General features: G+C 34.1%; 1 protein-coding gene across 1 annotated transcript in view; it reads right to left on the bottom strand.

The window, feature by feature from the left end:
* C6 (complement C6) overlaps window positions 1–23,303 on the bottom strand; it is a 62,838-nt gene that overhangs the window by 22,127 nt on the left and 17,408 nt on the right. Inside the window, exons 5-10 of the mRNA XM_003759914.4 lie at window positions 22,202–22,343; window positions 12,306–12,444; window positions 9,075–9,275; window positions 6,850–7,090; window positions 5,033–5,155; window positions 2,787–2,953 (exon numbers count right to left, since the gene is read on the bottom strand). Of these exons, the coding sequence (XP_003759962.1) occupies window positions 2,787–2,953; window positions 5,033–5,155; window positions 6,850–7,090; window positions 9,075–9,275; window positions 12,306–12,444; window positions 22,202–22,343 (1,013 nt within the window). The remainder of the gene's footprint in view (window positions 1–2,786; window positions 2,954–5,032; window positions 5,156–6,849; window positions 7,091–9,074; window positions 9,276–12,305; window positions 12,445–22,201; window positions 22,344–23,303) is intronic.

Consider the following 23,303-nt stretch of genomic DNA (forward strand, 5'->3'; position numbering starts at 1 on the left):
CAGCTAGTCCAAAACAGGAAAAAAAAATCTAAATAAACAAATAAATATGGGAGGGGAAGACTCTCAGGGTTTCAGTAATCTTCTTGAGGTCAGAGACTATCTTGCATGTCTTTGTATCCTCAGGATACAGTTTAGCACATGTCATATAGTAGTTATTTATTTATTTATTTATTACTGAGGCAATTGGGTTAAGTGACTTGCCCACGTTCACACAGCTAGGAAGTGTTAAATGTCTGAGACCAGATTTGAACTCAGGTCCTCCTGACTTCAGGGCTGGTGCTCTATCCACTACACCACCTAGCTACCCCATTTAAATGTTTTTTTGACCAATTGACTGATGATTCTTTAGGAGAATCACTTTGCAGGAATAACCAAAATACTTGGCTAGATGTTCTATCACCATAGAAGTCTGTTGGAATAAAGGAGAAAAGCTGAAAAATTTCTCACTTAAAAGGAATGACTTAAGATGGCATTCAGGCCTTGTAATTCTGAAGGAAAGTTGGATGAAAATGGAGGATTTATTTGCCTGTTTTGTGAGAAAACATAATTTCTTTTTGTCTTCCTGTTTCTTGCTATCTCTGTCTGTCTGTCTTTCTGTTTCTCTCCATTTCTTTTCTCCCTGCCTCTATCTCTGTCTGTGTCTCTCTGTGTGTCTTGCTTTTTTTGCCTTCTCCACTATATGATATGTCCCTTCCATCCTCTTAGGAATCATTCCATTGGAAGTGATAGGCTCTAAGCTAATTCTTTGTATTAGGCATTTCTTAGAGGGACCTATACAAAGAACAGTATGGTTGATAGTACCTATCAAATAGACATCTAACAAATGCAAGATGATTGACTTTGAATAAAGCAACTAATGAAGCTGGACCTCTGCTAAAGTCTTACAAAAAGAGTTTTAAATCTCTTTAAAAATCTGAGCATAGACTGTGGCAGGGCATGGGAGTAAGTCTGAGAGAAATTTTTCTGACCTTGATGCTTTGGCTTCTGGTATATCCATAAGGAGAAATGAAATAGCAAAAGATGAAAAAAATAAACAAAGTAGTGGGATGAACAGCAGAGTTAATGATAAGGGGGAAAAAAACTACTATGGAGCAACTTCACTTTTGGCGTGACAGATTTGATTCTTGAATCAGTTATTTTCTGTAGTATGTAAAGCACCACCTATCAATGTTCTCTGGTCTCTATCTCCCACATAACATAAGTAGCCTTCCTTAATACTCCATGTAATCTAACTTCCATGGGGACCGAATTATCTATTCCCTACTCAAAGAAAACATCTTTTGGGGGATCCTATTTATAGAAGTGGCTCTGTTTATAAGGTAACCAGATTGAAAAGTAATTTAAATGATTTATAAAGAGATGGATAAGCAAAACCGATAAAATCTATGTTCAAATCTGTACTCAGACACTTAATGTGTGACCTTAGGCAAGTTACTTAACCTGTCTCTCAGTTCCTCATCTGTAAAATGAAGGGGTTGAATCAGAATGGCTTCTAAGGTCCCTTCTAGCCAGAGGTATGCTCATAAATGGTTAACAATTGGTAATGTTTAATAACAACAACAAAAATACATGCAGGACACACTTTTAAGTTTAAGCTGCATTATTATAATTTTCTCCATTACTTTCTTAAGTCTAGAGAATCAACAAAATAATAAATCAAACACTCATTCATAGTTTTTGCTGAAAATTTAACGACTTGTTAGTTAGCTAGTTTAAATAGACACCATCGGGTCCTTAATTTCATATATGATTTATGGGCATTTCAGTGGGCATGAGGTCTTCTATCAACCCTAGTAGAGATGACCTTCTTTCATGAATTTTAGTAATCAATTGGCCAATAGTTAGTAAGCATTTATTATTTATTATGTGTCAGGTACTACGCACTAAGTACAAAAATGTCCAAGTAAATTGGGGTAGTGGAGGCAAAATGGTATAGGTTTGAAGACCCATGTTCAAAACTCACCAATGAACCTTACAGTATCTACTATAAAATATCAGTGGATAGAGCACTGGGCCTAGTGTTAGGAAGACTTGACCTCAGACACTTACAAGGTGCATGATCCTGTGCAAGTAACTTAATCTGTTTATCCTAAGTGATTCAGTAGTCAGAAAGACCTGAGTTCAGATCCATCCTGAGACCCACTAATTATGTGATCCTGGACAAATTACTTAATATTTGTTTGCCTTAATCCACTGGGGAAGGAAATGGAAAATCATTCATTTTACCTGGGTCATATCAGCAAAGTGAGTAATTTGGAACAAACAGACTCAGGTCTTTTCCAGGTCCACTGGATGATCTAATGATCACTTCTTATCAATGAAATCAAGAACAGTAAAAGCTGGAAACCAGTGGCTCTGGAGACATTTTTTCCTCATTCAATCATCCATGAATACAAAGGTCATCAAATTAAAAAAAAAGACTTGTAAGAAAAATGTAAAAATTAGATATTACCAAATGCTCAAGATGATAACAAGTAGTATTTGTACAAGTTTGAACTTTTTAATGCAATAAATTTCCTTTGGTGGATATTCAAATATATTTGAGACATGTCCTGAATTCTAAATAGTGTTATTCAAAATACTTGTTTAAGTAACAAAAGTGATATAATTTCAATTTCATGTCTGAGGGGAAAAGGCATATTGTACAGCTACACAAAAAAGAAGAATGCATTTCTTTTATTGACTGGGGGAAGGCAAAAAGAATGGTAAATGAAGGACAGGAAGTTTGCTTTTATTTGCTTGAGAATGACTATACTGTTGACCATTAATCATTCTTTAAATTTTACCTCAAAGTTAACGACAGCAGGATTTTCCTTCACGGACTGCAGCCATTCAGTGAATACAGTCTCTTCTGGAGAGGCCCCTTTTTTCTCCCATGCCAGAGCTGCAGCATATTCACTCCTTCCTCCTTGCACAAGAGAAAGGGATTTTTCAGCTCCCTGCAGAATTGAGCCTGTGAAGGGGTTTGAATGAGATTGTAACTTCAGATTTATTTCAACTTTGCACTTTAAAAATGAAATCTGCCTATTTGAATCCTGGGAAAATTGATAGAGATCATTCATGGCTATGGGTCATCACTTGAATATGCTGAGTTTATTGTCATTGTACCACGGATGAAAAGTGAAATGTACTTTTTCTTTTTTGGAGGCAATTGGGGTTAAGTGACTTGCCTAGAAAGTGTGTGAGGTAATATTGAACTCAGGTCCTCTTGACTTCAGGGCTGGTACTCTATCTACTGTACCATCTAGCTGCCCCAAAAGTATACTTTGTTTTCTAAGAGTTTACTCTGTGATCCCAACCTCTACCTTTTAATTTATAGCCTCTTACACCTCTATCCCAGACAGTAAAACTACTCATATGATTATAAGCAATAACAATGTTGGAACATCAAAGTTTGAGGTAAGATGGGAAAGAAAATTTTCTCAAATTTAAAAGAAAGGGTCAAAAAACAATATATATATATATATATATATATATATATATATATATATCCTGACGCTGATATTGTCACCTGTGAGACCTTGGTCACCTCATATGTAGGGGCAGAGAGGGGAGGATTTTGTATAAAATCCTCCGGTTCTAAATCTAGGATCTTATGTTTATGTGACTTTTTCTCTAATGATAGCCTTGTTTAATTTTGATCTCAAGATCCAATTTATCCCCTAGGCAGGGGAAATTAAGCTTAATAGAGCCATAGATTATGATGGTTTACAATCAAATCAGTCTAGCAAAGCCTGTGGCAGGATTTCAATATTTCATCTCTTGCTTTATTTTCTGTGACTGTAACTCATCCAAAACTCCATTTTCCAGTAATTCAGATCTTATCTTAGTGGATCTGTTGTTTTCTTTTGTTCCATGGTATATACTTAACTACTTTGCATTTACTTATCTTCCTTATATTTATTCTGAAATACTTGTATATATACTTTTTGACTCTCAGATAATAACATCCTTGAGAAGAAGTGATGGTTCATTTTCCTACTCCACACTGCATCTACTGCCCTACCTAGTTTCAATTCCATAGAATAAGATGTTCCTCCCAGGAGAAGCTCATCCTTTCTAGACTCACCACTGTGCAAACCACTAGACAAACCATTTGATTGACTCCATCTTTTCATCTTTGTTTTACCATTGGTTTGGAAGGCTGGAGACTGAAGGACAAAACTTCCCCCAATGACTTCCTATATAGAGGGAAGAACCTTGACTCTCAGATCATTCTACTTGGCAATTGCTGCCCTGCCTTGACTCTGCCCTCTTGACACAAATCTCTTCTGTTATACCTTGCCACTCTACTTATATATCCACCCATTACCTAGTGCAATACTTACTTAATGTCAACTACCTACCTGTCTGTCTACATTCGAGTGTATTGTGGTGGAAATAGACTCCTTTTTAGTCTTTATGTTTTGACCAACAATGATCTGTTTAAGTTTAAGGCAAAACTTAAAGCACAAGACCTTCTCTTGCTTAATGTTATCTTAATAACATTTAATTTTTGAGAATTAAATTTTTGAACAACTAATAGTGACTTGGTAAGGAAGGGGTAGCTAATGTGGTTCATGACTGGGAATTTTAATTTGGTCCTTAAGACTCCTGAGTAAGTCTCAGCTATGATTTTTATTCTCCAGACATTAAACAACATATAGCAATTGAATCAAGCCTTGAGATGAAGGATTGGAATGGCATAAGTAAGCCCTTCTATGTTTAAAAGGCCAACAGGCTAGAACTGAAGACTAAGATTAACAAGACTCATAATATCCAGAAAAAAGCAGGAATATTTTATTCCTCTTGTACCAGTATGAATGGATCAGACCATTTGTAGAGTAAAGATGGTGGTGAGTTCTGAATACCACATTTCAGAGAACCATATTAATAGTTTGTGTTCAGAAGAAGACAAATAGAATGCTTAGGTCATCAAAATTATGTGATTTGAAGGTAGATTGAAGGAATTGGGAATTTTCAGCCTAGAAGGAAGAAAGCTAATAGAAGTGACTCTGTATACAAATGGGTCTTTCTAAGAGTCTGCCATTACCTTCATAGCGTTCTAACATCTTGTTTGTTGTACATCTGGTCTCTACTTTCTTTTTCTTGAAGAACAGTCTACGTTTAACTGTCTCAATGCGTACACAGTGTTGGAATTCTTCTTCTGTTAAACCTGGGAAGTAGGACACAAGCAGAGCAAACCCTGAGACTTGTCCTTTCAGGTAACTCAATTCCTTTTCTACTTCCCACCAGTGGAGATACAAGAACTCAGATGACTGCTTTCATACCCACTTGGTACTTTAAAGGTGATGGAAACTTCTGCCAAGCTGACTTTGATCCAAATATACTATGGAAATATATTATTCTCATGGAAGTATGTTAAAGGCTAAGACCTTTGCACCATGTTTATCCCATTGTTACTTCTGGACACTGACTTTTGTGTCTATAGTTATAACAATAGGGAGATATAGAAAAGAAGATGCTGGTTATTTGATTTATTATTTCTTTCTTTCTTGTAAGCATGAGTACATCAAAATTCAAAATTAGAGGTTTGGCTAATTGAGTATCATTTAGGTGAAATTATAGCATTATGGGATTACAGATTTAGAGCTACAAAGAATTTAGCTACCATCTGGTCAACATCCTCCCTCCTATTTAATAAATGGAGAAACTGAGACTCAGAGATGTTAAGTGGTTTTTTTCTTAAGATCATATATCTAGGAAATAGCAAAATTGGATTTGAACTGAGGTCCTTTGACTACAAAGCAAGTATGCTTTCCAGGATAATGGCTTGCATCTAAAGCAAAGGCTCCATGATTTTTTTAAATTAAAAATTAAAAATAGTAAAAATATTTTGGTAACTATATTTCAATATAATTGATTTCCTTTGTAATTATGTTCATTTTATATATTTAAAAACATTATTCTTAGAATGCATTCTCATAGATTCCCCCAAATTGCCAAAAATGTCTGTGATATAAAAAAGATGAAAAGTTTTGATCAAAACAGGGAGAAATAGCATAGATCCCAGCGTCAGGAAACATTGCTTAAACTCATGACTCTATTGCCAATTCACCATGTGACACTGGCAAGTCATATGACTTTTCAAGCCAAAAGTTTTCTCTTCTATAAAATTAAGGGTTATACTAAATGGTTCCTAGAGTCCATTCCAGTTCTAATATCCAACATCTATGATTCTATGATTAGAAGATCCACTCAGGGCTGCTACAAAAACCCAATAAAGAGATTTTCTGTTGACACATGAATCCATGAGCCTAAGGTCATATCCATCATTATATATTTAAAATATTATGAAATTTAATTTGGTTGATTAAAAGTTATTATGCTAGGGAGGTGGTGCTAGTACAGTGAAATATGGTGCTGGTCTTGGAGTCAGGAATTCCTAGGCTTAAATATAGCTTCTGACATTTAGTAGACTTTTAACCTTGAGTAAATCACATAATCTCAAATGTGTCTCAGCCACTTTCTACTAAGATATGGAGGATTGTGACCTACATGAAGGAAGATCCAAACAAAAAATTCCCTACATTACAGGTCTTTACCATATTTACCTAGGTGAGACCAAGAGATTTGGTTACTCTTTCTATTTGAAGTAAAGTATAATATTTGTTGAAATCTAAGCATTTAAAATTGCTATTTTCTATCACTTGAGCCTAATTATGAATATGAGATAAGCTATAGATAACCATAAGTTGATTCCTTTTCTAGACCTCGGTTTTCTCATTCATAAAATTAGGAAGGTGGGTTATATAATGCCTTAGATCCTTCCCAGACTTAAGTTCTATTATTCTAGATGTCTTTACCTTTGGATACTTTACAACAATGGCAGGGTAAAAGGGAACTTACCTGAGTTCTTCAGTTCTTCCCGGCTATATTGATAGAGGAGGTCATAGGTACCTCCCATGGAACCAGAAGTGAAAAAATGAGTCCCAAAGTCATCAAATAAACGACTGTATAAGGCATAATTATATTGAAGAGGTAGGTGGTTAAGTGCCTTCAAAAAGACATCTGAGAGTCGGAGTTCTGTGGGTTTCATTGTAAAGTTGAGTACAGAAATTACTTTATGGACCCTAATAAAACTGGAATCCTAAAGAAAAAGCAGAAAAATATTGGCATTAATGGAGACTGCAGACAGTCACTTACAAAGCTTCCATGGACCTTTTTTATTCCTCCATTCATGTGGACTTTCTAAGCTAAAGGTCTCAGAGTAAACTTTGTTTTATATAGCATTTATCCTGTATATAAAATTCAAAATGATTTCCCATAGAAACACCTTTCTTCCATGGTGCTCAGGATATCTCACAGATGAGACTATGTCAGTGATGTCAGCTATGGGACTTCGTAAGCATCCATGGCAAATATACCTCTTCTTTCAGATTTATGCAAGGAGAAACCAGAAGTCAAAAGCATGGAACAGCCAAGGTGCTTCAGCAAATCATAGAAGACTGGGGACGAAATTTTTCTTTTCCTTTTTATCTTCCACACATAAAGACATAGAGCTGAAAGAGTTGTCAGAGACTATCTAACCTTCTCATTTTACTGATGAGAACACTGGAGGCCAAGGAGGTAAATCTCACATGTGTGTCTCAGTCACCTTTACGCTGATACTTGCTTGAGCTTTAAGCTTTGGAAGGTCTTCTCCATGACTTGTCTGAGACAACACAGATAGAATCCAGATTTAGACCAAGATCCTCTAATTCTAAAATCAGAGTTCATGTTTTCCAAGGGTTTTTACATTTGTAATGACTTCCTAATGTATCACTGTCCCCCCCAAAATTGCATCACAGGCAGAGTAGGCAGAATGTTTGAAAGTTGCCTTTGAAAGAAGACCCTTCAGTTTCCTCCCACTTCTTAATGATTTAGGAATGACTTTAAAGACATATTTTTTGAGGCAGCTAAATGGTTCAGTGGAAAGAGCAGTGGCCCTGAGGTCAGGAATACCTCAGTTCAAATATGGCCTCAGATACTTGACACTAGTTGTGTGATTTTGGGCAAGTCACTTAACCTGGATTTACTTGTACAAATACATATTTATCTATCATCTATCTATCTATCTATCTATCTATCTATATTGTGTATACACTTCCATTTGCAGCCAAGTAAGCTAACTAGTTTTAATAAGTTTAATTATTAATTAAACCAGCTCTTTTCATTTTTCATCTGATCTCTCTTTGTACTGTGCTAAGTTGGCACTAGGAAGTTGTATTTTTGCTTTACTAGCTAATCAGTCTAGATAACCTTCTAAAATTGCTCCTGTTCTTTTCCATTTATTTGGTTATAAAACAGTTTTCATCAAAAAATAAGTAGACCAAAGATCTAAGTTTGGAAGGGACCTCAAAGGTTATTTAATAACTTTGCTCAAAATTTCACCATACTCAATTATATTCAATTCAGGAACAATTGATCTAGTACTTGAAATGTATAAAATTTAAATACAAAGATATATATGACATAGCCTTGCTCTCAAAGAACAATGATCTAATAGGGGCATAAAGCCTATGGTGGTACGACATTCATGTCAGAGCACACACAGAGATCTTTTGACTGCTTGCTGTTGTCCATTTAAAAAATTACAGAATTACACAGATACATTAAAGGGGCAGTCCTGGCCTCCTCAAGTCTTCTTCCTGCTGGCTCAGACAAAAGAATGTACTTCTGAGTTTCTGAGTGATTATGGACAACAAAAAAACATACTATCACATCTTCTCTACAGATCCTAAATGAAATTTTGCAACAAAGGGGAATACAGAGGAAAGAAACAAATAACAAACTAAGAGAAGTTTAAGGAAGGGGAGTGTCAGGTAAGACTTCTAGGATATGGCATCTAAGTTGTACCCTGAAAAAAAAGAGATTTCAAAAGACAAAAATAGTGAAGTTTGAGTAAAACTCTTCCAGGCATGTGAGGAAATTAAAAGCAAAGGCAGGGAGAGAGCAGAGGGAAGAAGATACAACAAAAATGGATAATGGAAGTAATTTAGTTTGATTGGATTATAAAGTCTTGATTGTCATTCTAAAATAAAGATTTTTTGACAAATGAAAAATAAAAAGTGCCATAGGCCATTTTCTTCTACCTTTTTGTGGGAAGCTTGAATAGCTTTTTTGAAGGAGGATTGTTGAGTGACTTTTTCCTTTCTTGATGTTGACCATAACAATGGAATCCCTGAATGACTCTTTCCTTGTAAATGAGATGAACCAGCCAGAGCATTATCATTTCCCAGAGAAATCAAATTATTGTAGAAATTAGTTTGCAAATCATCTTCTTCATTGTTTACCTGAAGAAGAAAAAATCTCACATATTATCCATAAAAATAATATATCATCTTGGTTTGAATGCGTACTGCACTTTGATATTTTCTACTTTCCTCCCCCACCTAAACCTGACTTGTAGAATGTAGCCTATAATCATACTTTAAATATTAATAGAAAACTTGCTTGCATCTCCAGCAACAGCCTGTTTGGAGGACTCTGAGCTTCCAGAACTTCCCAGGTAACTTCTTCAAGGCAAGAACTATATTTTTTTTCTTAACTATATCCCTAGGGCTGAGTATAACACGAATAAGTCCTTAATAAATATTAATTGAATTATTTTATACTTATAAACCTGAAATGGATCTCAGAGATTACATAGTCTGATCTCCTCCCTTTTTATAGATGAGGAAACTGAAGCCACAAGTTAAATGATTTATCAAACTCCCTACTTCTTTTTTTTTCTTTTGCTGTTGCTGGAGATGCAAGCAGGTTTTCTGTTAATACTCAAAGAATGATAATAGACTATAGATATAGGAGATAGAGACAGAGATACAGATGATCTAGCTATCAATATAGATATAGAGTATATACTTATATAGACAGATAAAGATGTAGTTATAGATACAGACAGATTTAGATATAAATATATTTTCTTGCAATCTTGCTAATTTGAGATAATTTTAAATTGGAAAAGAAGGGAGAAAACTGCATAGATCTTTCAAGGCAGATATAGCAATATAACACATAAAGAAGAATAAACAAAGTCAATTAATTCTCAAAAGATCTTATTCAAAAAGAGATCTTGAATAAAACCTTTGACCTCAGATGTCTAATAACAGATGTAAAATGTATGGGTAATGGAACAGAGTGAATTGTATGTGGATCCTAACATAAAAAAATAAATTTTGTCTTGTAAATACTAATTTGGATTGTATAATGATACGTGATTGGAATATGGTTGAAAAATTGTTCTTTATTTGAGAGAAACAGAAGAAATAACAGAGGGTATGTAATCACCTTATATTTTAAGATACACTCATGAAGAAATATAGGAAGCAGAGCAAGAAATGCAGTAAAAACATTTGATGGGAATCTCATGTCACTTAGATAGATAAAAGAATTAGGTGAGGAGACTAAGATATGTCCATTTTCTATGGTTTTTGGACTTGTCTCTCTGCCAAAATTAGAGCACTTAATAAATTCTTGACTTGCCATAATGATAATTTGTCATGTCAAAAATTGGGAGAATGATCATGAGTAAAATCTAGAATAGATTCTAATAAATGATTCTGATTCTGACAAATGAGGAAGAATGGGTTGTTGAGGCAAAAATGATGGAAACTCAAGGATAAATGATGATTCTGTTTTGGAATTTGTGTTAGAGAAGGAAAAAATAACATTGATTCTAGATTTGGAAAAAAAACAAATTTAAATGCATTTGTGGAAAGAATAAGCAGGTAAAATTAGCCTAAGAAGGGATATCTCAAAAAAAAAATCTGAAGACATGAAGACAAGCAATTTTGACAATAAAGAAAGAGTTATCTGAAGAAATTGATGTAGCTACATCAGGAACTCATCAACCAGTGCATATTGGAGGAAGAGAAGTATAAAATATGGAGGGTAAAATCAGATAAGGAAAGAAAAGCATGGTCTTGGGAAAAGAGTGAGGATTTCTAAAGTCCAGAAAGTGTTAAAATAGTGTTATATATTACAAGGAAGGACAACTAAAGACTTTAAAAATTATTTTGAGAAAAAGATCAAAGAAGAGATGAAACCTCTGCTCAGAGAAGATAAAGCCAAGCCAGTATATGACAATGAGAAGGCAGAAAAACTCAATTCCTATTTGCTTCTCTTTTTTTTAGAGAAAAATAGTATTTGGACAGAAGCAATCATCTTTTATTATTTTACATTAATTTAGGCACTGACCCAAAAAAACTCTAACATACTCAAAACTCTATAGGATATGGAGTCCATGCCTTTTATCTAAACTTTACTTAGTCTGGTACTTAATCCCATGTTGTACACATAGTAGGTATTTAATATTTATGGAATTGATTAAAATTTTCTTGACAAATCACAGTAGTAATAGTATTAAAAAAGAGGTAATCAAGTTGTCTTTGAATTTGTATGTTCTCTCATGGTTGGGAGGAACTAGTTGCACCCAAGTAAGCTTTGGTTCCTTTACAACTACTGAATCTGTATGATCTGGGGTAGTTGTCTAACTGAATTAATAGCAAAATGAGTTAACACTGGTTTGTACATAGACTTTTCTTTCTCTCTTAGTCTCGTCACTTTAGGAAGTAACCTCAGAGACCACTGAATCCAACCTCATCATTTTCCAGATGAAGAAAATGAGGTATACCAACATTATTTTTTACCAATGTTCAGATCTGCCTAAATTAACCTCCCCATTCAGTAGAACTCTCTATTACCTCCAGGATCAAAAATTATTTTGTTTTTAATCTCATTCTTTTGAAATATCTATTTCTATACGTATTATGATGTATATCATTAGTAATAAAGTTGTACATGCGTATAACACAAATAAGTAATATGTACCTATTCCTGACAAAAATTTTTTTAACTAATAGGGTACATAATCAAAAAGCCCACTGTGCTAGATCATCAAGTTGGGAAAAACCAACATTGTCAGCAGCAAATCCCTTATTTTTACTACAAAACCAGATTCTTATAAACAAAGAAGCAAACAAAAAAATTAGAAAGAAGTTTGCCACTTGTTTTTTCATTAAACTTTTTTATTTGGCTTAAGCTCTGAGTAATGGACTTGTTTCAATGCTGAATTAATATCCATAGAGAATCAGCCCTGTAACAGAAATTAAAATGTCTTCGAAAGCCAGAGTTGATCAAACCATTTCCTTGTGTAAGGTTGTGCCCACAGCTTGGTCCAGAGAATGTCCCCAATGTTTTCAACAAAAATACGCCCTGACTGACACCAAATACCATTTCCTGGATTATATTGCAAAATGGACTGGACTCTTAAGAGTTTAGCACTAAGGGTACTTATGACATGAGTGATCTCCATGCAATTGTACCTCAAAGTTGACACTTTCTATATTGGCTGGTACACGGTAAGGATTACTAGTTCTGCTGCTTTTGACTGTCGTACATTTTCCTCCTGTGAAAGCATTATCAAGGACTTCTCCTCTGGGTTCTCCCGCCAGAAAGTGAAACCTAGGGACAAAGCAATTTCCAGGAATTGAACAGCTGTGAAGCAATATCTAGACCTTATTCCTCTTCTCCCCTGGATATTTTCTGACACATGACGAATGCTTGAGAAAAGTGTTCTTTATTCTGACCTAGGATGCTGTGTCTAAGAGGAGGTTGAAAGCCACAGCTTACTACTTTCTGTGCCATCCTTGGCCCCTATCAGTCTACCTACCTACTTGTTCCAGATTTGATAAACATAAATTTAAGTTTTATCAATATTTCATTACTTATAAAACAGATATAGCCTTCAATGCTATTTTATAAGGAAAAACACATATATTCCAGCCTAGCATCAGAGAACAAGAAGAGATAATAAAGAGTATCATGTTTTAGGATCTTAGATAATATACTTAGGGCTGGAAAGGACCTCTATGTAGTCCAGCTAGACCAATCCAGTTTTACATGTGAGGAAACTGAGGCACAGAGAAATTTAACCCAGGGTCACATAAGTGAGTGGAAGTGATAGAATTTGAACCCAGTTCTCTTATGGCAAACCCAGTACCCTAATTCTTTCATTTCACAGATCAGGAAACAGAAGTTTTAATAGAAAAGTGATTTATTCCAAGTCACATAGGTAAATAGCAGAGCTCCCAGAGATTCTAGTACAGGTCCTCAGAATTCACATTAAAAGTTTTTTTGTTTTTCTCTCATGCCATGCTGTGTTATGTAATACAGCTTTTACCTGGGGCATGATTGCCTTCTCCAATATTCCAAACAAGTGGTTATCTAGTCTTTATTTGAACTTCTTTACTGATAGGGAACTTATTCCCTGTCAAGATAATCATTTCACTTTTAGAAATCTTTTATTATTAGGGATTTCTTCTTTATATAGAACTTTAATCAAACTCTATAATTTTCTCCTAGTTCTCCTCATGATGACCTCTAGAGGCATCATGATAATGATGATGATGGTGACAAATAATAAAATGCAGCACTTGTATGACCTTTCAAATACTTTACAAATATTTTATTTTATCTTTGCCACTCTACCTTTAGGTAGGTATTTTAGTTATTCTCATTTTTCAGATGAGGAAACTGAGACATACAGAGGTTAAATGTCTTGCTCAGGTGTCTAAGATCAAACTAAAACTCAGATCTTGTTTAATCCAGGTCCCACAACTTTACCCAATGCATTTCCTAATCTACTTCCTCCCAAAGAATCCTGGCTGTGGAATCTGTACACTCAAGTTTCAATGCTTGTTCTGTTAACTATATGACTTCCAAGGAAATCAATTAAACTTTCTATTCTTAAATTATCTTTTTTATTATTGTTGTTTAGTCCTGTATGACTCTTTATGACCTCACCAGTGTTCTCAGGGCAAAGATACTGGAAGTGTCTGTCATTTCCTTCTCTAGATCATTTGACAGATGAGAAAACAGAGACAAACATGATTAAAAGACTTGCCCAGGTTCACATGAGTAGTAAGAATCAGAGGCCAGATTTGAACTCAGGAAAATGAATCTTTCTGACTCCAAACAGTGCCATGTCCACTATGCTATCGAGATGCACTTGTTGGCATTGTAGTCACTATAATTCATGTCCATAGGAACCACAATCATTTTTTTAATACTTGATATAGGGTCAACATAAGTTGAGATGAGTTCAGGCTTTTATTATTTATGTTTATGGACAGTAGGACCATTTACCCCAAAGACTCCATGTTGGAGTCCTATCACATCACTACAACAAATAATAATATAGGTTAAAAATCACAATTAAACTCTATCTAGTACGTGAAATACCAATTAACTAACCTGATCGAGACTTTGCAGAGATAATAAACATCGCTTTTCTCTTGTTAGACAAACAAAATAACAAACATGGATTTATTTCCTCCCAGGTTTTTAACTCCAAAAACAACAACCTTCCTGTGCTGATACCACAGCTCTGTCTTCAGATTCTTCCTAGATCTTATCTTCTCTCAGTTGTAAACAAGCCCAACTCCTCCATTCATTTTAAGGAAACATGATTTTTCAATCTATTCCCCATTCTTCTAGTTCTCCTCTGGATTTACTGTCCCTTTTGTGCTGCTGCCCTGAACTGAATACATTTCTGGAGCTGTGGTCTGAATTATGTGTCTCTATGTGCCTCTCAGAAACACCAAAGGAAATGCTGTGGAGAAACAGTGACTGACTGACTGACTTCTCCACATCCTTAAAGTTTAAGACTGCCCATCAATTGGGGAATGGCTGAACAAGTCGTAGTATAAGATTATGATGGACTATGCTATAAGAAGTTATGTTCTCATTAGTTTTAGAAAAACATGGAAAGACTTAAAAGAAAATAATGAAGAGCAAAATTGATAGAACCATTAGAACATTGCATATAGTAACAGTAATATTATTTTAAGAATGACTTTAAGTTATTTTATTTATTATAGATACTCAAATTAACTAGAAATTGAAGATGTTATCTGCATCCAGAGAAAGAACTGATATGAAATAATTTTACACACACAATATGTTATATATACACAAATAACATACATACATGCATATGTGTGTGTTCACATATGTATGTACACAAACATATTTGTGTCTTATGATGGTCATCCCTAGGGAAAGTGATAAGTTGAGGGGGGAAAAAAGAAAAAAAATGCAATAATTTTGTTGTATATTTGAAAGGAATAGAAAATTATACATAGTAGATTTGAAGTTTCATGTGCAATCACCTTTTTATTATTCTGTGTTTTGAAAGTACTTGTTTCATTTCATAAATTAAAAAGAAAATAAAGTTTAAGGGTGTTCAAGAGGGATGCTGAACATTTGAATGTGTCTAGAGCAACAAGTGGTGTGAAAACGATGTGACAGGAAAAATGAAAAAAGTTAAAGGAACTGTGTATATTTAGCTGAGAAAAAAGAAAAGCTATCATAGTAATTCATGTTCACAAAGCATTTGTCATTTTTCATCCTTCCTCATTTAAAGTAGTTGGATATAGAGAAAAAAGCTCTGCCTGGAGGCAGGGAACTCACTCATGATGTATACAACATCATGGTTAAGTCACTTGATATCCCTATTTCCATATCTGTAAAATGAGGAACTTAAGTTAAAGGACCTTTGAAGTTCCTCCTAAATCCATAACTCTATTTTAATTTTTTTGCTCATTTTGGCTAATGTACATATTTGTATTAAGGTTTTATCTCAACTGAGCTGCATAGCTCTGAGGTGTTACACATTCCATTTTATATAAAGAAAACAGGCTCAGAAAAATTAATAATAATAATAGCATTTATATATAGATTTAAAGTTCACAAAGAACTTTCCAGATATTATCTGTTTTGATCATCACTACAATACTGGGTGCTATTATCTTCATTTAATAATGATAATAATAGCAATAGCATTTATATAATGCTTTAGGATTTGCAAAGTATTTGATATACAACTTATTTGATCTTTACAACAACAAACTCATGAAGTAGATACTATTATTATCCCTATTTTAAAACTGAGAAAGCTGAGTTAGTGCCCAGGGTCATCAGTTAAGAAATGTTTGAGGCTGAATTTGAATTTAAGATTTCTTGACTCTATTCAACATTATACATATTCACATATCATATACATATATATTTATATAATATATGTATATGTGTGAGTGTATGTGTGTATTTGTGTCTAATGATGGTCATCTCTAGTTGCTCATCTATGATGATGCATTTAGTAAACATCAAAGATGAAAAATGAAACCAATTTTATCCACATTCTATGCTGCCTTTCATTTTTCCATGTAATAGATACTTATCAACCTACCATCCACAAATCAATCATAACTGTGGGTAACTATTTTGACCAGAATCCAACAGTCAGTGTGTCCTTGACACATGCTGTTGATTTTGTTGAAGAGTTGACAGATGTTAATATTCATCTATTTCTTATTGATTCTATTTTGGGTTTTTCACAGAATAATGTTGGCTATTTTTGCATCCACTGTGGCTTCAAGGATTGCATGTGACGTTGCAGAGAAGGATAGAGCCCTCAGACAGTAGTCCAGCCATTTTTTATCCCCATTGTTTTGGGGCATATTTATAGTACCATTTTATTTACATCCTACACAACCTCTTAGTATAATGATGACAGTCCCAGGGGCTGTCAAAGGTCATTTAATGCACCCAGATCCCCCGCTTTTTTTTTTTACAAGTGAGGAAACTGGGGTCCATGTTGCTGAAATGACTTTCCCCACATTACGGCAGTGCATCTTCTTCTATACCTCTTGTGATGCCTATCAGTTATTTCCCCAGAATCATAGAATTTGAAAGTTAGAAGGGCTTTTACTAGTTCTCTAGGCAAACCCATCCATGAAGGGAATTCACCATATAATATACCTGATAAATGGTAATTCAGATTCTGCTTCAACACTTTTAAGAAGGGGGATAATTTCCAGTTCTTTAGTCCCACTTTAGGCAATTTCTAATAATGATGTGGTTTTTCTTTACACTAAAACTATACTTTTCTCTTTCAGCCTATACCCTTGTTTCTCTGGGGACCCACATAGCAAATTTAATCCTCATCCTCCTGACAAATTCAAATAATACGATGTAAAACTCATATCATCCAGACTAAATCTTCTCTTCTTCAGGCAAAATATTTCCATTTGCTGCAGTCAATCCTTATATGATGTGGATCTCAAGGCCTTTCAATATCCTGAATGTTTTGCTCTGGAATTTTCAAGTTTATTAATATTTTTCTTAAACTGTGGCACCCAGAACTGAAGACAATATGCCTAATGAAGTGTGACAAAGGCAAATAGTACCATGGGACAATTACCTGCCTATACCTGTCAGCCATGTGTCTCTTGATGCTGGCTAAGATCCCATTTGTTTTTTTCACTGCTATACCCAGATCTTTTTTTTTTTTTTCAGATAAATTGTGGTGTAATCATGTTTCCTGCATCTTATCTTTGTGAAGCTGATTTTGTGTGCACAAGTATAGACAACATTTATCCCTACTGAATTTCAACTTATCAGCTAAATGTTGTGGCCTGATAAGATACTTTTGAATCCAATATATTAGGCATCCCTCCAAACATTATGTCATATGAAAGTTTTGCAAAAATGTCTTCTATGCTTTTATCTAAGCTTTGATTAAAAAAAATGGGAAACTACACAAGGTTGAGTATAGATGGCTGGGATCTTTGCTGGAGACCTTCCATTTTGACACTGGAATTAAGCCATCCACCCTATATAAATTCATCTAATTGCATCATCATCTATTATATATCTTTTCCAAAAGAAAAGCATGAGATATTTTATGAAACTGTTTATAAAAGCCATGGCTATAGTTTTCCTCATTTACCCATTAATAGCCCTGTAACAAAAGGACCTTTTTTATGAAATTATGCTGACTCTGTAAGTAAATCTTCCCTTTCTAGATATTAGCTTTTTCTTTAATGATTTATTCTGGGATTAATTAAGATCAAGCTTATTGCCCTATAGAATGTAGACTTTGTTCTTTTCTGTTCTTTTTGGAAAATCAGGACAATATTTATCCTTCCTCAATACTCTGAGACTTCTCCCATTTTCCATAATCCTTTATATATCAAAAACAATCATATCTGCCAGTTTTCAAGAACACAGATAATCAGGAGTAAGTAGTTTCAATTTACTAAGATCATTGAGGTACTCTCTTAATACATCTTTATTTACCTTGGTTATGATTGATCTTTCAGTCAGTTTTGTTCTGTTATTTCTAGTAAAAAGGTCATTCTCCTAAATAGAAAAAGGGAGTAAAATCATAACTAAAAACTTATGCTATTTCCCTGTGGTCAAGAACCTAAAGCAAAGTTCCTATTCCTTTTTTAAGCTTCCCTTTTTCCCCAAAAGAACTTAAAACAAATCTGTTTTCATTGTCCTTATCATCCCTTCCCCTCTTCAGTTCAGAATGCATTTTATTATTGATGAAACTCTATTTATAGAATTTTGGACTTTCTCCCATTGTAAACTTCAAAAACAAAAAACAAACAAACCAAAAAGAAAAAAAAACTAAATTGGCTAGAGTTCCCCGTGTGAACTGCATTAAACTCTTCAGGGAAACTGCATTTTCCCTTTTCATTAGAATTGTTTCCCTTTCTGATTTCAGACTCTCATTCTTGGTCATCTCCTATCCTGTCTGGGCTGATTTCCCTACTGACTTAGTCAGTAGGATGTAACCTATTTTTCTCTAGCTTTTTTGAAATTGAATTTCCTAAAAATCTCTTGGATTTGTCAACTTATGCCTGAATTTCACCTTTTTTCTCCATCACAAACTCTGGGAGGGAATTGTTTGTTCCCTCCTATACAGTTCCATCATGTTCACCTCAGATACCAATTCTTCTTTCTTTACAGAAGAATCAGAACAAAAACATAATGTTCCTTTATTAGTTCCTTCATCTTTTGAAGGATGAAATTATTACTAAAGCAAATCAAGAAGTTATTAGAAGTTCTTCTTTTTGCAGAAAGAGAGCTCTAGATTTCTATGTAAACTGAAGTCACCCATCTCTATTATTTTATGTCTCTGTACCTTACTTGTGCAATTCCCCAAACTCTACATATATTTATTCTTCCTGTAGAGATAAATGTTCCAATGAGAAAATAACTGCTATTTTTATTTATTAATTTTAACCTAATAAATACTTTTCATTATGCTTTCCTCCACTTGTTCCTAGATTTTCTCACATGAATATACATTAGAATCTGCCAGGCAGAATAGTGAATATGAAGCTGGAATTGCAATCAAGGTTAGCTGAGTTAAAATCTTGCTTCAGACATATATTATATATATGATTTTGGACAAATCTTTTAATTTCTCTCAGTCCTAGTGTCTTTATCTGTATAATGGAGGAATTATAGTGCCTACCTGACAAAAAATCAAGTGAGAAAATGTAAAACAATTTTCAAAATTTAAAGTGCTATAGAAATGTTAACTATTATCATAATAATATAATGTCTAATATCATGCCCCACAAATTCCACCTATTCTTTTTCTTTTCACTAAGGTATACCCATTCACAGTCATGGTTCAATCATGGTTTACATCTCACAAAATTTTAAAAATGTCTATGGGGTCAAATTTGTCTCATAACAGATATGTACCTCTAGTTCTTCAAGCTTGCTACTTAAACTTTTGGTATTTGTGTTTCAATATTCTGGTTCCTTTCTTAGATTTTGAGGTGTGGCTGTTGATATAGCTTTGCAGTTTGACTTTGAGTTCAAATCTAGTCTTAATCACCTACTGGCTATGTAGTACAAATCATTTAAACCTGTTTGCCTCAGTTTCCTCAAATTTAAAATGGGGGCCAGGATAGTACCTACTAATCTGGCATATTATGGGGATCAAATCAGATAATAATTGTAAAGCACTCAGTACAGAGTTCAGCCCATAGTAAATTCTTAATAAATGTTTATTCCATTCATTCCTTTGGTAAGTGTTGAGATGGGTGACCTAACAAGTAAATGGCATAATCAGAAGAACCCTGGACTAAGATTCTAAACAACTGAGTTCTACCTCAAGCTCTGCCATTTATAAGCTGTGCTCCTGAGGCTCAATCATTAAACTTATTTGAGTCTCTTGTGAAATGGGGATGATATTATATATCTTCAGTCTTATAAAGTTGCTGTGAAGATCATGTGAGATAGTGTTTGTGTGTGTGTGTGTGTGTGTGTGTGTGTGTGTGTGAGTGTGTGTGTGATAGACCTGGGGCTGAATCTGTTTTTGATGCTTTCTATTTTTGTGAATTTGTGCAAGTCATTTAAGCTACTTGGCCTTCAGTTTCCTCTTCCTTAAAATTGCTAGTTTGGACTTAATTACCATTGAAGTCTCTTCCTGATCTAGAGACATGATGATATAAATGCAACATTGAATGGGATGGGCAGTAAGTGCAATTTTGGAGCAAAGAAATTCCTGTCAGCTGTTCCCAAACTAAACCCTCAAAATCAGTATTGAAAGGATGGGGCTAGAGGCAACTAGATGGTGCAGTGGATAGAGCACTGGCCCTGAAATTAGGAGAATTTGAGTTCAAATGCCATCTCAAATGGCTAAGAATTATTAGGTGTGTAATCCTGGACAAGTCACTGAATCCCAATTGCCTCACCAAAATAATACAAAAAAAAACAACAACAACAACAACAACAACAAAAAAAAGGATGGCTCTGTCCTTGGAATTGTAATCCTGTGAGTGACAAGAATTTTCAGGACAAATAACTTTGCTGCATCATTGCTAGTTAATCACTTGAAAGCAAACAAGAATGTATCATGATCATTTCATCATTATTCTTTTACTTATCATGCAAGATAACCCTTACTTTTTTGCTTCCTAATTACTTCTCACAATTACTGCAAGTGAGGAACCCTGGCATTTCATCCTACAAATGCATACTTATAATTTTAAAATGCACTAAGCAAAAAATAAAATAAAATGAAATTGCTATACTATGTAAGTTATCTCCAAGATTATTTCTGGCTCTAAGTTCTATGCAAGAGGAAAAAGGGAGCTCCCTCCTGAATCAGAGGTCCTAGGGCAGAGTTGTACTCACTCCATTGTAAAATTTTCAGTGTGAGCATTTACACCTCACAAATTGGCAAACACTATAAATCAGAATTTGATTTAATTGCTTAATGGATTTTCGAGACAAAGTCACGTTGAAAATGTTAATATGCTAATTCCACTTAAAATTGTATTTAGCATTAAAAAAGTCCAAGTTTCTAAATCAACTCACTGTGTGACTCCGGACAAATCATCTCAGAGACTTTTAGTTGGCAAGTACTTTGGCAACCCTTTGGTATGAGCTATGTTGGAGAAAGTATTTAAATGTGCACAAGAATCTATTCAAATGTGCAATCTGTCCCCAGACCTTAAATAATGATGACTCCTCTATTAATCAAGGCAGCCCATTCCAGTTTTGGAAAACTAGGATCATTAAAAAGTTTTCTCTTATATAGAGATATGCTGGTTTTCCAAACCCTCAGAATGTTTTTAACTTTAATTTACATTATACTTTTTCCATCTCTTTCTAAAATCTAGATAATCAACAAACCAATACATTTCCAAAGTGTAAATGTTTACAGTGAATATTTAACAATGAATTTGCAAGCCCTTTATGAGCTGGCTCCAGCACAACTGTGAAATTACATTAAAATTAAATAAGTTTACTTCTATAATTTCTATCTACTTACTCTAGTTCTGCCCTTTGGGGTCAAATGGAAGTCTTCTAATCCCTTTTTTTAAGTATTCAAAGTTGGTTATCACATCTTTGGAATAAATCAAAACAAATAATTTATACAGTTTCTTCCTACCTTAAGATCCTAAGATTCTTCTACTGCCTGCTTATTGATATTGGAAGAGCTGAATAGGCTTAGAATTTGTTGCATGGCTGCTGCTAATCTTCACAATAGCAAATCTTCAATGAAATCATTAAGATATAAGACTGGAGGAAGGCTATTCTTGCCTCCAGACACTCCTCTCTGGGACTGGACCAAAGGCCTAATTACTACACATGGTATTTAAGAGCCCATCTAGAAATGAGGGGATTGAACTGAGGGACCATCTATCTGCTTCTAACATCTCCAGCATTCTAGAGCAGCCAAGGTGTTGTGGCCATGGATGCCAGATGACAGTGTGAAGAGAGTTAATGGGAATTAAATGTGTGTGGGGTGTTTCAACAAATATTTGCCCCATTTCTACTTCTAGCTCCAAATTTCTGTAATTTTCTCTACACAAAAATGGTAAAAAATTATTAAGTTACATACCCATTTCCCATTAGCTGCACACTTGGAATAGGTTGATACACTCTATTGCATACTCTTTTTTTTCTATCACAATTGTTTTCATCTGAATTATCTCCACAGTCATTTTCTCCATTGCATAACAAGTTCATGGCAATACATCGACCTGTTTTGAGGAAAAGAGAAATATCATGTAACAAAATACTTTAATATATTTTTTAAAAAAGATTTGCTATTTAAATTTGGGCTACAAATGCTTCCAAGGCTAAACATATGGACTGTTCTACTAGTTTGGTAAATAGTTATAAGAATTTTCTAGAAATAGAGCCATAAATGATAACCTGTTTTTTCTCATTTTTCTTAAGAGCCTATAGACATCTGAAGTACCAATCCAAATATTTATTTTACTTTGTTAGAAAGTGAAGTGAATTTTAGAATCTTCTCATTGTATTAAACAATAGAACAAATGTTACTTCCTTAGAGGGGAAAAACACATATTTCTGCTTTATTATATTCCTAGATGACAGAATCAAGTTCACTAAATTATTCTTATTGTTTTTCATAGGACAATGGGAGATTAAACCCTTATTTATAACTACCAGACAAATAGTACTGAGGAACTATTGGTAGAGACAATTGTAGGTTGGCATATAAATTACTGAAAAGATGTTGCAACTACTGAATACCAGGAACAATGAGCAGGGACCAATGACCATAAAAACCTGGGTAAGTTATATGTCATAGAAGAAAAATAAAAGTATTTGGCTTCATCAGCAGAACTGACTAATCATTCAAGTAATGAGAATGATTTTTTAATAAGGAATACATAATATCTTCATTAACTTCAATAATTAGAAAATTCTGATGAGATAGTCTTTATTAACTAGAAATTTCCAGGAAACATTTCAGTTCTTGTTTTAAAAGTATACTTCCAACCTCAGTAAGGAGAATGTAGTAAGACTTTCTTGGATAAGTCAAACTCTTGTAAGAAATACTATTATTTGAAAATTAACTTTCATTTTACAAGTTATATATACAGAGGTTATAAAATACTATGCTTATTTATATAGATCCCAAGACACACTGAAAAAATGTTTGCTTTATTTTAAAATAACAAACTTCATTT

This window comes from Sarcophilus harrisii, chromosome 1 (genome assembly GCF_902635505.1).
Source record: "Sarcophilus harrisii chromosome 1, mSarHar1.11, whole genome shotgun sequence".
In the NCBI taxonomy this organism is placed as follows: Eukaryota; Metazoa; Chordata; class Mammalia; order Dasyuromorphia; family Dasyuridae; genus Sarcophilus; species Sarcophilus harrisii.